At 43.1% G+C, this 15997-nt stretch overlaps 2 protein-coding genes across 3 annotated transcripts in view; one reads left to right on the plus strand and one right to left on the minus strand.

The window, feature by feature from the left end:
• The window catches only part of LOC109880867 (lysyl oxidase homolog 3B-like), a 53719-nt gene extending 49452 nt beyond the window's left edge, over positions 1 to 4267 (plus strand). The window contains exons 12-15 of one of the 2 annotated variants that reach the window (XM_031787629.1): positions 392 to 507; positions 1654 to 1790; positions 2229 to 2340; positions 2501 to 4267. In XM_031787629.1, coding sequence (XP_031643489.1) covers positions 392 to 507; positions 1654 to 1790; positions 2229 to 2340; positions 2501 to 2574 — 439 coding nt within the window. In that variant the 3' untranslated portion in view covers positions 2575 to 4267. Of the gene's footprint in view, positions 1 to 391; positions 508 to 782; positions 815 to 1653; positions 1791 to 2228; positions 2341 to 2500 lie in introns of those variants that run through there. The other variant, XM_031787630.1, reaches the window with a different exon arrangement.
• Positions 4268 to 9626: 5359 nt separating this feature from the next.
• Positions 9627 to 14271, minus strand: mrps26 (mitochondrial ribosomal protein S26). The gene is made up of 4 exons (XM_020473055.2): positions 13874 to 14271; positions 12339 to 12485; positions 11438 to 11561; positions 9627 to 11270 (listed from the first exon to the last, which is right to left on the minus strand). The coding sequence occupies exons 1-4, from the start codon at positions 14089 to 14091 to the stop codon at positions 11139 to 11141; spliced, it is 621 nt and encodes a 206-aa protein (XP_020328644.1). The 5' UTR covers positions 14092 to 14271; the 3' UTR covers positions 9627 to 11138.
• Positions 14272 to 15997: the final 1726 nt, after the last annotated feature.

Genomic DNA, 15997 nt, shown 5'->3' on the forward strand with positions numbered 1-15997 from the left:
GTATGACAGATATGACAGGTATGACAGGTATGACAGATATGACAGGTATGACAGGTATGACAGATATGACAGGTATAACAGGTATGACAGGTATGACAGATATGACAGGTATGACAGGTATGACAGGTATGACAGATATGACAGGTATGACAGGTATGACAGATATGACAGGTATAACAGGTATGACAGATATGACTGGTATGACAGATATGACAGGTACGACAGGTATGACAGATATGACAGGTATGACAGGTATGACAGATATGACTGGTATGACAGATATGACAGGTATGACAGGTATGACAGATATGACAGGTATGACAGGTATGACAGATATGACTGGTATGATAGTTTTTAATAATTCTTCACTACTGTTGCACTCCCCATGCAGGCACTACCACAGCATGGACATCTTTACCCACTACGACCTGCTGTCGTCCAATGGGACCAGGGTGGCTGAGGGACACAAGGCTTCCTTCTGTCTGGAGGACACCGAGTGTCACGAGGGTGAGTCTGGGAGGCAAACCAATCAAAACAGTCTACTGGAAGTCTATTCAATCAGAACAGTCTACTACTGTCCACCCAATCAGAACAGATTCTATTGGCGTGCCATCCAATCAGATCAGACTTCCCTAGATGGCCAGCCAATCAAAAATGGCCTATTTTTGGGTGTTAAGATTATGGATATCTTATCCAAATCCAAGTGAAACATTTTGTACCTGGTTTTGGAGGATATAGTATTTTTGGTTAAAAGTCTAACAGTTGTAAACTGTGTTCTCTAGGTATCTCTAAGTGGTAGGAGTGTATCTGTGTTCTCCAGGTATCTCTAAGAGGTAGGAGTGTATCTGTGTTCTCCAGGTATCTCTAAGTGGTAGGAGTGTTCTGTGTTCTCCAGGTATCTCTAAGAGGTAGGAGTGTTCTGTGTTCTCCAGGTATCTCTAAGAGGTAGGAGTGTTCTGTGTTCTCCAGGTATCTCTAAGTGGTAGGAGTGTATCTGTGTTCTCCAGGTATCTCTAAGTGATAGGAGTGTATCTGTGTTCTCCAGGTATCTCTAAGTGGTAGGAGTGTATCTGTGTTCTCCAGGTATCTCTAAGTGGTAGGAGTGTTCTGTGTTCTCCAGGTATCTCTAAGTGGTAGGAGTGTATCTGTGTTCTCTAAGAGGTAGGAGTGTATCTATATTCTCCAGGTATCTCTAAGTGGTAGGAGTGTATCTGTGTTCTCTAAGAGGTAGGAGTGTATCTATATTCTCCAGGTATCTCTAAGTGGTAGGAGTGTTCTGTGTTCTCCAGGTATTTCTAAGTGGTAGGAGTGTTCTGTGTTCTCCAGGTATCTCTAAGTGGTAGGAGTGTATCTGTGTTCTCTAAGTGGTAGGAGTGTAACTGTGTTCTCCAGGTATCTCTAAGTGGTAGGAGTGTATCTATATTCTCCAGGTATATCTAACTGGTAGGAGTGTTCTGTGTTCTCCAGGTATCTCTAAGTGGTAGGAGTGTATCTATATTCTCCAGGTATCTCTAAGTGGTAGGAGTGTTCTGTGTTCTCCAGGTATCTCTAAGTGGTAGGAGTGTTCTGTGTTCTCCAGGTATCTCTAAGAGGTAGGAGTGTTCTGTGTTCTCCAGGTATCTCTAAGTGGTAGGGGTGTTCTATATTCTCCAGGTATCTCTAAGCGGTATGAATGCGCTAACTTCGGAGAGCAGGGCATCACCGTGGGGTGTTGGGACCTGTATCGCCATGACATTGATTGCCAGTGGATCGACATCACCGACATCAAACCAGGAAACTACATCCTACAGGTGGACTACCATGTTTAAGAGGCTTTTTTTTATCCTGGGGAAGCCCCGAATCAGACACATAACTTCCAACTGCATGAAGTTTTGAAATATGGCAAACTACAAATTTGAGTTGTCAAACTGTGTGAAATTCTTCTGCATGTATTATGTCTGCATTTATTCTGTCTGCATTCAGTCTGTCTGCATTTATTCTGTCTGCATTTATTGTGTCTGCATTTATTCTGTCTGCATTCATTCTGTCTGCATTTATTCTTTCCCCGTTGCTTTTTCATGGACCTTTTGAAAACTCACCGAGCGCCCTTAGGGGTCCGGAACCTCCAGACACACTGCAGACTATGGAGTGACAGAATTATTTTAACGTGAACTCTATGGAGTGACAGAATTATTTTAATGTGAACTCCATATCATTTACCTCTTGTGTTTGACGTTCAATCCTTTCAGATTGTGATCAATCCAAACTTTGAAGTGGCAGAGAGTGACTTCACCAACAACGCCATGAAATGCAACTGCAAGTACGACGGCCACCGGATCTGGCTTCACAACTGCCATATGGGTGAGGAGCTGTACCCCGAGATTTGTCATGCTTTATTGAATGGTCACCAGTCTGAATAAGGTCCTATAGAGGAAATATGGTGTCATTTCAGACATACAGCCCTGGTTTGTTTCAGACTCTTCCACTGCTTTCTGTCTCTGACTGTCGGTTGCCCCTACAGGTGATGCCTTCAGTGAGGAGGCAGAGAGGAAGTTTGAGAAATACCCAGGACAGCTCAACAACCAGATCTCATAATCTGCCTAGCAACACACCAAATCTCATCCGACCCCCATTGTACAAAAAAAAAAAGGGGGTGGCTGATGCGTCTAACCATGTTCAACAATGGGATAACCAATCACCTGCCAGAAACCCAATTTATTATCATATCCCAAACCAACCAACCAATCACAACCAACATCTTTAAATCACAAGCAACATTCCACAGGGCAGCAGTCAACAAAGTGATCTTAGACCAGGATTCAATCCGAACGCATTTTTCTCGACCACATTTTAATAAAAGGTATTGTTTCCTGGGTTTGCAGAGACCGCATTCACGGTAAAACGCTCCGTGTGTCGGCTTCAAATGACCTTTAAAATGTCAAGCTCGCTCTACCGCGGGTCAGATTGAATCCAGGCCTTGACAGGAGGAGCCGTGTTATATGGTGAATCATGTGTTGGTCTATGTTCCATTGTGTCATATAGTGAATGGTGTATGTTGGTGTTATTGTTATTATACTTGAATACTTAGTGCTCTAAGATTTTATTTTTTAACAAACTTATTTCAGATTTTGTTTTTGTTCAAACGTGAGTATATTATGCTCAATTCTGTCACAGAAGAACAAGTCACATGATATCATACTGGTCTTAATGAATGTTTGACTGATTGATGTCTGACGTTCAACCTTTTCATTCATGTTTTGTTAAAGTTATGAATGAAGTTTAGTGTTTTTTTTGTCCAGTCTGTAGTTTTGAAAGGTGACCCAGAGGTGTATTCACTAGGAACCAAGCAGAAGCAAACGAAAACAGGCAAAGGACCTACCTACATTTGTCCAATATAAGCTCTTTGGTTTCGTTGCAAAACGTTTTCAGTTGTTTTGCTACGCTGTGCACTAATGAATACACCTCAGGAGAAGCCGCTCGTCCTTATTCTGCTACAAGACATCTTCATAATGACCTGAGGTATCACAGTCGAACCATCCAATGTTGTAGCATCTCCATGTAGTTCTCATAGTTCACACGTTAAGATCTATTTAGATCAAATTCAAATCTGGACCTTGAAGCCAGTTCCTCTGCTTTTTCCATTCTTCCCCTCTAATCAGGGACTGATTTAGACCTGGGACACCAGGTGGGTGATTCCCCTCTAATCAGGGACTGATTTAGACCTGGGACACCAGGTGGGTGATTCCCTCTAATCAGGGACTGATTTAGACCTGGGACACCAGGTGGGTGATTCCCCTCTAATCAGGGACTGATTTAGACCTGGGACACCAGGTGGGTGATTCCCTCTAATCAGGGACTGATTTAGACCTGGGACACCAGGTGGGTGATTCCCCTCTAATCAGGGACTGATTTAGACCTGGGACACCAGGTGGGTGATTCCCTCTAATCAGGGACTGATTTAGACCTGGGATACCAGGTGGGTGATTCCCCTCTAATCAGGGACTGATTTAGACCTGGGACACCAGGGGGGTGATTTCCCTCTAATCAGGGACTGATTTAGACCTGGGACACCAGGTGGGTGATTCCCCTCTAATCAGGGACTGATTTAGACCTGGGACACCAGGGGGGTGATTTCCCTCTAATCAGGGACTGATTTAGACCTGGGACACCAGGTGGGTGCAATTAATCATCAGAAAACCCGTAGTACTCCGGACCTTAGGGTAAATGCAAATTGTAAAGTGTTGGTCCCATGTTTCATGAGCTGAAATAAAAGATCCCATAAGTTGTCCATGTGCACAAAATGCTTATTTCTCTAAAATGTTGTGCACAATTTTTTTTACATCCCTGTTATTGAGAATTTCTCCTTTGCCAAGATAATCCATCTACCTGACCACGGTGTGGCATATCAAGAAGCTGATTAAACAGCATGATCATTACACAGGTGCACCTTGTGCTGGGGACAATAAAAGGCCCCTATAAAAGGCGCAGTTTATCACACAACACAATGCCACAGCTGTTTTAAGTTTTGAGGGAGCGTGCAATTGGCATGCTGACTTCAGGAATGTCCACCAGAGCTGTTATCAGAGAATTCTCTAACATAAGCCGCCTCCAATGTTTTAGAGAATTTGTCAGTATGTCTAACCAGTCTCACAACCGTAGACCATGCATAACCCCTCCAGCCCAGGAACTCCACATCCGGCTTCCTCACCTGTGGGATTGTCTGAGACCAGCCACCTGGACAGCTGATAAAACTGTGGGTTGGCACAACCAAATAATTTCTGCACAAACTGTCAGAAACCGTCTCAGGGAAGCTCATCTGCTCGTTGTCCTCACCGGGGTCTTGACCTGACTGCAGTTCGGCGTCGTAACCGACATCTGTGGGGAAATGCTCACCTTCGATGGCTACTGGCACGCTGGAGAAGTGAGCTCTTCACGGAGCAATCCCAGTTTCAACTGTACCGAGCAGATGTCAGACGTCTGGCGTTATGTGGGCGAGCGGTGTGCTGATGTATTCCCAGTCATTTGAAATCCCTAGTTAAGGGACCTAATGAATTTATTTCAAATCTTTGAAATGGTTGCATGTTGCGTTTATATTTTTGTTCGGTGGAGTTTGGATTTGCTTGTACACAAACAGAACACACCAGAAAGTGAATCATATTTGTAAATGTGATTCCAGGTGCTAAGGGATGATTATGACTGAGATAAGGAATATTCATTAGGTTATTACACATTAAACGGATAAGGAATATTCATTAGGTTATTACACATTAAACGGATAAGGAATATTCATTAGGTTATTACACATTAAACAGATAAGGAATATTCATTAGGTTATTACACATTAAACGGATAAGGAATATTCATTAGGTTATTACACATTAAACAGATAAGGAATATTCATTAGGTTATTACACATTAAACGGATAAGGAATATTCATTAGGTTATTACACATTAAACAGATACGGAATATTCATTAGGTTATTACACATTAAACAGATAAGGAATATTCATTAGGTTATTACATATAAAAAAGATAAGGAATATTCATTAGGTTATTACATATTAAACAATAGACTGACCTGACCTTTAAAACCACACAGTATTACAACATTAAACAGATGTAGCTTTTCCTATGACTACCCACTAAGAGGATATCCCTATGACTACCCACTAAGAGGATATCCCTGACTACCCACTAAGAGGATATCCCTATGACTACCCACTAAGAGGATATCCCTATGACTACCCACTAAGAGGATATCCCTATGAATACCCACTAAGAGGATATCCCTATGACTACCCACTAAGAGGATATCCCTATGACTACCCACTAAGAGGATATCCCTATGACTACCCACTAAGAGGATATCCCTATGACTACCCACTAATAGGATATCCCTATGACTACCCACTAAGAGCTATGACTACCCACTAAGAGGATATCCCTATGACTACCCACTAAGAGGATATCCCTATGACTACCCCTAAGATGATATCCCTATGACTACCCACTAAGAGGATATCCCTATGACTACCCACTAAGATGATATCCCTATGACTACCCACTAAGAGGATATCCCTATGACTACCCACTAAGAGGATGAGTGAGTGTCACACAGCCTCTATAAGCCTGAGCGCGTGATGGTTCATCTGATAGCATAGTGGGATTTCTTATCAGCGTCAGGATTAGTGTCCCGGGCCAATAGGAGCGCAGCTTCCGGATGAGCATGTTCCTGTTTCCTTATGATCTTATACAGCTGGTTGAGCAACGTCTTAGTGCCAGCATCGGTTTGTGGTGGTAAATAGACAACTATGAAGATGAAAACTCCATTGGTAAAATAGTGTGGTCTACAGCTTATCATAAGGTACTCTACCTCAGGCGAGCAAAACTCCATTGGTATAATAGTGTGGTCTACAGCTTATCATAAGGTACTCTACCTCAGGCGAGCAAAACTCCATTGGTATAATAGTGTGGTCTACAGCTTATCATAAGGTACTCTACCTCAGGCGAGCAAAACTCCATTGGTAAAATAGTGTGGTCTACAGCTTATCATAAGGTACTCTACCTCAGGCGAGCAAAACTCCATTGGTATAATAGTGTGGTCTACAGCTTATCATAAGGTACTCTACCTCAGGCGAGCAAAACTCCATTGGTATAATAGTGTGGTCTACAGCTTATCATAAGGTACTCTACCTCAGGCGAGCAAAACTCCATTGGTAAAATAGTGTGGTCTACAGCTTATCATAAGGTACTCTACCTCAGGCGAGCAAAACTCCATTGGTATAACAGTGTGGTCTACAGCTTATCATAAGGTACTCTACCTCAGGCGAGCAAAACTCCATTGGTATAATAGTGTGGTCTACAGCTTATCATAAGGTACTCTACCTCAGGCGAGCAAAACTCCATTGGTATAATAGTGTGGTCTACAGCTTATCATAAGGTACTCTACCTCAGGCGAGCAAAACTCCATTGGTATAATAGTGTGGTCTACAGCTTATCATAAGGTACTCTACTTCAGGCGAGCAAAGCTCCATTGGTATAATAGTGTGGTCTATAGCTTATCATAAGGTACTCTACCTCAGGCGAGCAAAACTCCATTGGTAAAATAGTGTGTTCTACAGCTTATCATAAGGTACTCTACCTCAGGCGAGCAAAACTCCATTGGTATAATAGTGTGGTCTACAGCTTATCATAAGGTACTCTACCTCAGGCGAGCAAAACTCCATTGGTAAAATAGTGTGGTCTACAGCTTATCATAAGGTACTCTACCTCAGGCGAGCAAAACTCCATTGGTATAACAGTGTGGTCTACAGCTTATCATAAGGTACTCTACCTCAGGCGAGCAAAACTCCATTGGTATAATAGTGTGGTCTACAGCTTATCATAAGGTACTCTACCTCAGGCGAGCAAAACTCCATTGGTATAATAGTGTGGTCTACAGCTTATCATAAGGTACTCTACCTCAGGCGAGCAAAACTCCATTGGTATAATAGTGTGGTCTACAGCTTATCATAAGGTACTCTACCTCAGGCGAGCAAAAATCTATTGGTATAATAGTGTGGTCTACAGCTTATCATAAGGTACTCTACCTCAGGCGAGCAAAAATCCATTGGAATAACAGTGTGGTCTACAGCTTATCATAAGGTACCCTACCTCAGGCGAGCAAAACTCCATTGGTATAATAGTGTGGTCTACAGCTTATCATAAGGTACTCTACCTCAGGCGAGCAAAACTTCATTGGTATAATAGTGTGGTCTACAGCTTATCATAAGGTACTCTACCTCAGGCGAGCAAAACTCCATTGGTATAATAGTGTGGTCTACAGCTTATCATAAGGTACTCTACCTCAGGCGAGCAAAACTCCATTGGTAAAATAGTGTGGTCTACAGCTTATCATAAGGTACTCTACCTCAGGCGAGCAAAACTCCATTGGTATAATAGTGTGGTCTACAGCTTATCATAAGGTACTCTACCTCAGGCGAGCAAAACCTTGAGACTTCATTCATATTAGATTTTGTGCACCAGCTGTTATTGACCAATAGACACAGACCTCCACCCTTTGTCTTACCCGGAGGCAGCTGTTTTATCTTGCCGATGCAGCATAAACACAGCCAACTGTATATTATCCATGTCGTCATTCAGCCACGACTCGGTGAAACATAAGATATTACAGTTTTTAATGTCCCGTTGGTAGGATCGTCTCCAACAGAGCTCATCCAGTTTATTCTCCAGTGATTGCACGTTGGCCAATAGGATGGATGGTAGAGGCGGGTTACCCACTTGCCGACAAATTCTCACATACACCCGGATCTGCAGCCCCTGTCTCTTGGTCTTCTCTTCAATGCGATTGACGGGGTTTGGGCCTGGTCCCGTATTTGCAGTAAATCCTTTGCGGCCGACTCGTTAAAAGAACAAAAATCTTCATCCAGTTTGTGGTGAGTAATCGCTGTTCTGACATCCAGAAGCTCTTTTCAGGAAGCAGAAACATTATGGGGCGGCAGAGTAGCCTAGTGGTTAGAGAGTTGGACTAGTAACCGGAAGGTTACAAGTTCAAACCCCCGAGCTGACAAGGTACAAATATGTCGTTCTGCCCCTGAACAGGCAGTTAACCCACTGTTCCTAGACCAGTTAACCCACTGTTCCTAGGCCGTCATTGAAAATAAGAATTTGTTCTTAACTGACTTGCCTAGTTAAATAAAGGTAAAATAAAATAAATAAATGTACTAAATCTCCTCTGGTGCCATTATAATAATTATAATGATTTAAAGCCACATGACAAGAAAGTAGTAGAGGATCAATTAGGAAGAAACAATTATTTATTACATAACGTTCTCATTGTGACCTTGACAGATGAGAAGTCCATAGATTGAAGTTGTACAGCACTTTCATAACCTGTAAATCCCCCCCCCCCCATAACCAAACTGGTGGAAACATGGGTAATTGTGCCAGGAAACTGCTCATCACACACATAGTGTGCCTGTGATTATTATTATTTGACCATGCTGGTCATTTATGAACATTTGAACATCTTGGCCATGTTCTGTTAAAATCTCCACCCGGCACAGCCAGAAGAGGACTGGCCACCCCACATAGCCTGGTTCCTCTCTAGGTTTATAATCTCCACCCGGCACAGCCAGAAGAGGACTGGCCACCCCACATAGCCTGGTTCCTCTCTAGGTTTATAATCTCCACCCGGCACAGCCAGAAGAGGACTGGCCACCCCACATAGCCTGGTTCCTCTCTAGGTTTATAATCTCCACCCGGCACAGCCAGAAGAGGACTGGCCACCCCACATAGCCTGGTTCCTCTCTAGGTTTATAATCTCCACCCGGCACAGCCAGAAGAGGACTAGCCACCCCTCATAGCCTGGTTCCTCTCTAGGTTTCTTCCTAGGTTTTGGCCTTTCTATGGAGTTTTTCCTAGCCACCGTGCTTCTACACCTGCATTGCTTGCTGTTTGGGGTTTTAGGCTGGGTTTCTGTACAGTTACTGTACAGCACTTTGAGATATCAGCTGATGTACGAAGGGCTATATAAACATTTGATTTGATAGTAGGCTGTCCTTTTTTAAGGGTTGACTTCCTGTCCGACTTCCTGTCCGAATACATCGCAGACGAATGACAGATATTAAAACGCATGACAAGGTATTGAACAAATCATGGCTGTATTCTCTAGGAACCAAACAGAATGAAATGGAAGCAGGGACCTGAATTTGTCTAATAGAAACTATGTTTGTGAAGTGTCAGGGGCCTTACGATACGATATTATCACCACAGTGAGGGACCTTGCCAAACATATTGGTCACTGTATGTCTGCTGCAGAGGCAAGAGAGAACATTAGAAAACACGTTTTTTAATAAATTGGAAATAAAGATGGAGCTACAGGATGAACAGTACTGGAGATCTGAGGTACAGGCGGTCTCCTTTTACAGTAACGCTATACAGCGAGTGTACAAAACATTAAGAACACCTTCCTCATATTGAGTTGCCCTCAGAGCAGCCTCAATTCGCCGGGGCATGGACTCTACAAGGTGTCGAAAGCGTTCCACAGGGATGCTGGTCCATGTTGACTCCAATCCATGTCTCAAGTGTCTCAAGGCTTAAAATGTTTACTTTAACCCGTCTCCTCCCCTTCATCTACACTGATTGAAGTGGATTTAACAAGTGACAATTAGGGATCATAGCTTTCACCTGGATTCACATGGTCAGTCTACGTCATGGAAAGAGCAGGTGTTCCTAATGTTTTGTAGACTGTGTAATATCATCAAAAAAATAACATTGCGATACGTAACTATCGATTCCACCCCCCCCCCCCCCCCCCATTACTAACATAAACGCCACAATTTGCTAGGGCTTGGACAAATGACTACACCCCAGCTAACCAGCTCATGGCAAGACATGTTCTAGATAAAGGAGCCTATTGTTTTTAGACGTGTTCATGCTTTTCTCCGCTGACAAAACAACAGCTGTTTCCAAGTGGGCAGATATCACAACTGTTCAGTGAAGGACTCCGGTAGGATACACATGCCTATAATCAATGAAAAGTGGCTTATCGAGGAGGGGAGGAGGCCTCTTCTGTTTGCCTACTAACGAATCGATAGAGATGCTGGTTAACGTGCTCAACATCTGCTCTGACGACGAGCTCATGTCTGAAGGAGACGACACCTGCGAGGGTAAAAAAAAACACGCCCGGTTAAGAACTCTTTTTATTTTTTAAATATTTTTTATATATATTGACTTTCTTAATGGTTTCCGGGTCAGGAGGAGAGGGTGGAGGAATGAGAAAAGGCCACGCTGCCCGTGTTCCAGAGCATTGTGACGGACTGACTGATCTACAAATAATAATGAGTAGTTATTTATGATGCAAGGTGATTTGTAGATCAGTCAGTCGTGACCCGCATACAATGTCAAACGAGCTCACTATCTTGCCAGTCTCCTCTGAGGCCTCTAGCCAAGGCTCCGAGGTGAAGTTTCCCTTAGGTCTAGATCCAGAATCAGCTTCCAAAGGCTCTGAGGTGAAGTTTCCTTAGGTCTAGATCCAGAATCAGCTTCCATTCCCACAATCCTAACCTGAGCCATAGTGGGGGAAAGGATAAACTGAATCCAGATCAGAGTCTAGGGGCAACTTCACTCTACACTTCCAGCCATCCTCAGTCTCTCTCACTGCAGCACAGTCCTCTTCACCACGCGGCCATCTTTGTCGATGGCAAAGTTATAGTTCTTAGGGTTGTCCAGGGCTTCCTCAATACGCTGGTCCAGGTTCTCCAGGTTGATGAAGCTCTTGGCCTCCTCCTGGAACAAAGCCATGTATGTAGAGAGTTGAGACATTGATGCATTGACACTACAACATTCTAGTTTCAGAGGGAAACAACTTCCACCAACATGGCGCCGCATTTCTTTACAACAAGGTCAATAAACGTAACTTTGGCTTTCAAAAGGTTGACCAAAACTCTACATACCTGAATCCGCATTATCTCCTCTCCCTTCTCTTTAACAAAGCTTTCCATGGCCTGCTCTCGCAGAATGGCTGCCTCTGTCTTCTTGATCTCAGCAGCTTCCACCTCTTTCTGAACTCTCAGTTCCCTAGAGAGAGAGAGAGAGAGAGAGACAGAGACAGAGACAGAGACAGAGACAGAGAGAGACAGAGACAGAGAGAGACAGAGAGAGAGACAGAGAGAGAGACAGAGAGAGAGACAGAGAGAGAGACAGAGAGAGAGACAGACAGAGAGAGAGACAGAGAGAGAGACAGACAGAGAGAGAGACAGAGAGAGAGACAGACAGAGAGAGAGACAGACAGAGAGAGAGACAGACAGAGAGAGAGACAGAGAGAGAGAGAGAGAGACAGACACAGAGACAGACACAGAGACAGAGAGAGACAGAGAGAGAGACAGAGAGAGAGACAGAGAGAGAGACAGAGAGAGAGACAGAGACAGAGAGAGAGACAGAGACAGAGAGAGAGAGAGAGAGAGAGAGAGAGAGAGAGACAGACAGACAGAGAGAGAGACAGAGAGAGAGACAGAGAGAGAGACAGAGAGAGAGAGAGAGAGAGAGAGAGAGACAGACAGACAGAGAGACAGACACAGAGACAGAGAGAGACAGAGAGAGAGACAGAGAGAGAGACAGAGAGAGAGACAGAGAGAGAGACAGAGAGAGAGACAGAGACAGAGACAGAGACAGAGACAGAGAGAGAGAGAGAGAGAGAGAGAGAGAGAGAGAGAGAGAGACATCATTTCCCATTAAGCTTTATGGATTATTTGATGGAGGTGGACATGAAAGGGGCAGTGAAAATTGCTCTGCACTACGTAGGGAATAGGGTGCCATTTGGGACAAATCAGAACCGATGTCCCGTTCCTTCCTGACCTGATCTTGAGCATGCGGAGATTCTCCTCCTGGTTCCAGGTCATGAGGGAGCGGTGCTCCTCCGCCTCCTGCTTCGCCCTCTCCTCCGCCAGGGAGCCCACCTCCTCTTCATACCTCTTCCTCAGCATCTCCTCCTTGAACTCCAGCCTGACAACCACATCACACTAATCACAACCTCATTCATGGACCACAACATTATAACCGCCTTTCTGTGTTCTCCATACTGAAAACTCTCCAAAACCCTTCTTCTGTAAAGGTGAAAGTCAACCAGTCAAATACTGCTTGAGTAAAAGTCTGAAAGTCTTTGGTTTTAAAAATAAAAAAAAGTATCAAAAGTAAAAGTATAAATCATTTTGACTTCCTTATATTAAGGAAACCAGACGGAACAATTTCCTTGTATTTAAATTTTTTTTAATTACGGATAGCCAGGGTCACACTCCAACACTCAGAACAGAATTTACAAACAAAGCATTTGAGTTTAGTGAGTCCGCCAGATCAGAGGCAGTAAAGATGGCCAGGGATGTTCTCTGTTTAGTGAGTCCGCCAGATCAGAGGCAGTAAAGATGGCCAGGGATGTTCTCTGTTTAGTGAGTCCTCCAGATCAGAGGCAGTAAAGATGACCAGGGATGTTCTCTTGATAAATGTGAATTGGACCATTTTCCTGACAAACTGTAATGAGTACTTTTCGGTGTCGGGGAAAATGTATGGAGTAAAAAGTACATTATTTTCTTTAGGAATGTAGTGAAGTAAAAGTTGCCATACATTTAAATAGTAAAGTACAGATACCCCCCAAAACTACTTAAGTGGTATTTTAAAGTATTTCTACTTAAGTACTTTACTGTCCTAATTATGTTGGTAACCAGTTTATAATAGCAATAATGCACCCCGGGGATTGTGGTATATGGCCAATATACCACAGCTAACGGCTGTATCCAGGTACTCCCGTGTTGCATCATGCATAACAACAGCCCTTAGCCGTGGTATATTGGCCATATACCACACCCCCTCGTGCCTTATTGCAGAGAAGTTAATCATATCAGTCGAGTTAAACAGACATCCATTGATGGAAAATGATCTGGCGAGTTTAATGAGGGCAAATTATTTTCTCTTGACACATTTAAATTCCTTTATGATGTCATATCTTGCAATAATAATCATTTTGAGGAAACCCACATTTAGACTCTAACGTCATTACAAGTTACTATGATATTCATTGGCTCAATAACATTATGGAAAAAGTGTTTATTGTATAAATATGGCAACTTCTCCCTTGCTGTGATTTTTTTGTTGGTCTAGTTTACTAACCATGGCGGAGTTAGTGCCTACAAAAACACGCCATATTTATCTTTATGACTATGGATGGGATAACTGAAAGCAAGGTAGCTAACGTTGTCTATTGTCAATACTAAAACTGATCAGTCAGACAATTTCACTTTTATGCAGAACTAACTATCAGTAACCTTAGATTTAATCTTCAGATTTTGTCCTGAAACACACCACGTCTGAAACATAAACGTGCATTGGTCTAGTCTTACCTCAGCGCTCTCATGATCAGGTCATATTCTGTGAATCTCTCCCTGAGGACCACCATCTCCACCGGGTCGACGGGAGGTGGCGTTTTGATGCGCCCCTCTTTGGATTTGGCCTTCGGATCGGTGCGGGTCTTCCTACCCCGGACAGCCTCCACAAGCACGGCTCCACGGGGGGCGAGAAGCCGGATTACCGGGGTACTTCTGGTAATAACTTGAAACATACTGACTGACAATCGACTGCTTACTCTAATAGTTTAAGTGCAAATATTTACCTACAACTATCAATAAAATGCGTGCATGTAGTTAACGGAAACATACAAGTTGCTTTACGAAGCAGCCATGTTGATAAAAGAAATCCCGGAAGAATTCCCAAGGTTACCTAAATAACTTCCGGGTCAATGTCTAGGTTGAAATACAGATAGAACAATGAGACAGATATTTCACCGGATGTATAAATGTGAAGCATTTATACTCACTACCATATTAGGTGGTGAGACAAAATCCAGTGGCTTGTATGTGGGAGAAGATGGATTTTGGCCGATATTCTTCAAATTTTCTTATCGATAAAACATTTAATTTCAATACAGTTTTCTGTTTCTAAAACTAGAATCTGTTACGAACAGAGTGGACACATGTTTGTAGACATTACTCGTTACAAAGGTAAAACAGAAATACGTTGTTTATAAGGAGTGCAAGGACACTTCACAGACTCGGAGTTCCCTAACGGAAATATGCAAATACTTGCGAGAACGCACCAATAGGCTCTCGCTATTTCATGCTTGTCTCTGCCCACTATGATTAATTTGCTCCCATTAGAAACGACAGGCTGTGGTTAATCTTGGCTTAGTTACACACATCTTTGGTCGAAGGGTTTTTACTAAATAGCACAGCCACAACGTCAAAATGGTCTATATCATAAACATTTATGAAAACACAAATGACCTTTTTGGTCTTAATTTAAGGTTAGGTTTAGCCATCTAATGCACATTCAGATGTCATAAATCAGCACTGCAGAGCTCTCCCTGTCCTCTGCCGTGTCTTGATTTTATTACTGTCGATGATATCTGGAAATGTGCATGTACACCCTGGCCCATCTACTGTTGCTAGCCCCAGTTCTGACTTGTACTCTGATATCTGCTTCACTGATTTCTGCTCTCGTAAAAGCCTGCGTTTTCTGCACATTAACACGAGAAACGTATTACCTAAAATGGATCAATTGAAAGTGTGGATTCACAGCTCCAATCCAGATGTGTTGGTCATTACTGAGACGTGGTTAAGGAAGAGTGTTTTGAATACTGATGTTAACCTTTCTGGTTATAACCTTTTTCTGCAAGACAGATCTTCCAAAGGTGGGGGAGTGACAATCTTTACCAAGGATCCCCTTCAGTGCTCGGTTGTCTCCACCAAGTCTGTCCCCAAACAATTTGATTTGCTGGTTTTAAAAGCATTCAACTTTCAAATATCTCTTTGTTGACTGTTGCTAGGTGCTATCGTCCTCCATCAGCACCGGCCTGTACCCTACCTGCCCTAAGCTCTCTACTGGCTCCTTACACTAAGTCTGAATTTGTCCTGCTAGGTGACCTAAACTGGGACATGCTTAAACCACCTGACCAAGTCCTAAAGCAATAGGACTTCTCAGATTATTACCAATCCCACAAGGTATGACTCCAAATACCCAGAAAAGGATTCTCTCCTCGATGTTATCTTCACAATAATCCTGATTGGTATCAGTCTGGTGTTTTCTGTAATGACCTTAGTGATCACTGTTTTAAAGCCTGTGTTTGTAATGGCTGCTCAGTGAAACGACCTGTCCTGATTTGTCATAGACGCTTGCTAAAACACTTTAATGAGCAATCCTTCCTTCATGACCTGGACTCTGTAAAATGGTATAGAATCAGCTTGATCCCCTCTGTCGAAGACGCTTGGACCTTCTTTTTAAAAATATTTTCAGTGGTATAACAAACACGCCCCATAAAGAAAATTAGAATTAAAAACAGGTTCAGCCCCTGGTTCGACCGTGATCTTGCAGTTACTCCACCTCAAGAATTGCATTTGATGAAAGGTTCGGCACACGCATACTCAGGCCGACTGGCTCTCGTTCAGGCAAATGAGAAATAAGTGCACTCA

Source organism: Oncorhynchus kisutch, linkage group LG14, assembly GCF_002021735.2.
Source record: "Oncorhynchus kisutch isolate 150728-3 linkage group LG14, Okis_V2, whole genome shotgun sequence".
Taxonomy (NCBI): Eukaryota; Metazoa; Chordata; class Actinopteri; order Salmoniformes; family Salmonidae; genus Oncorhynchus; species Oncorhynchus kisutch.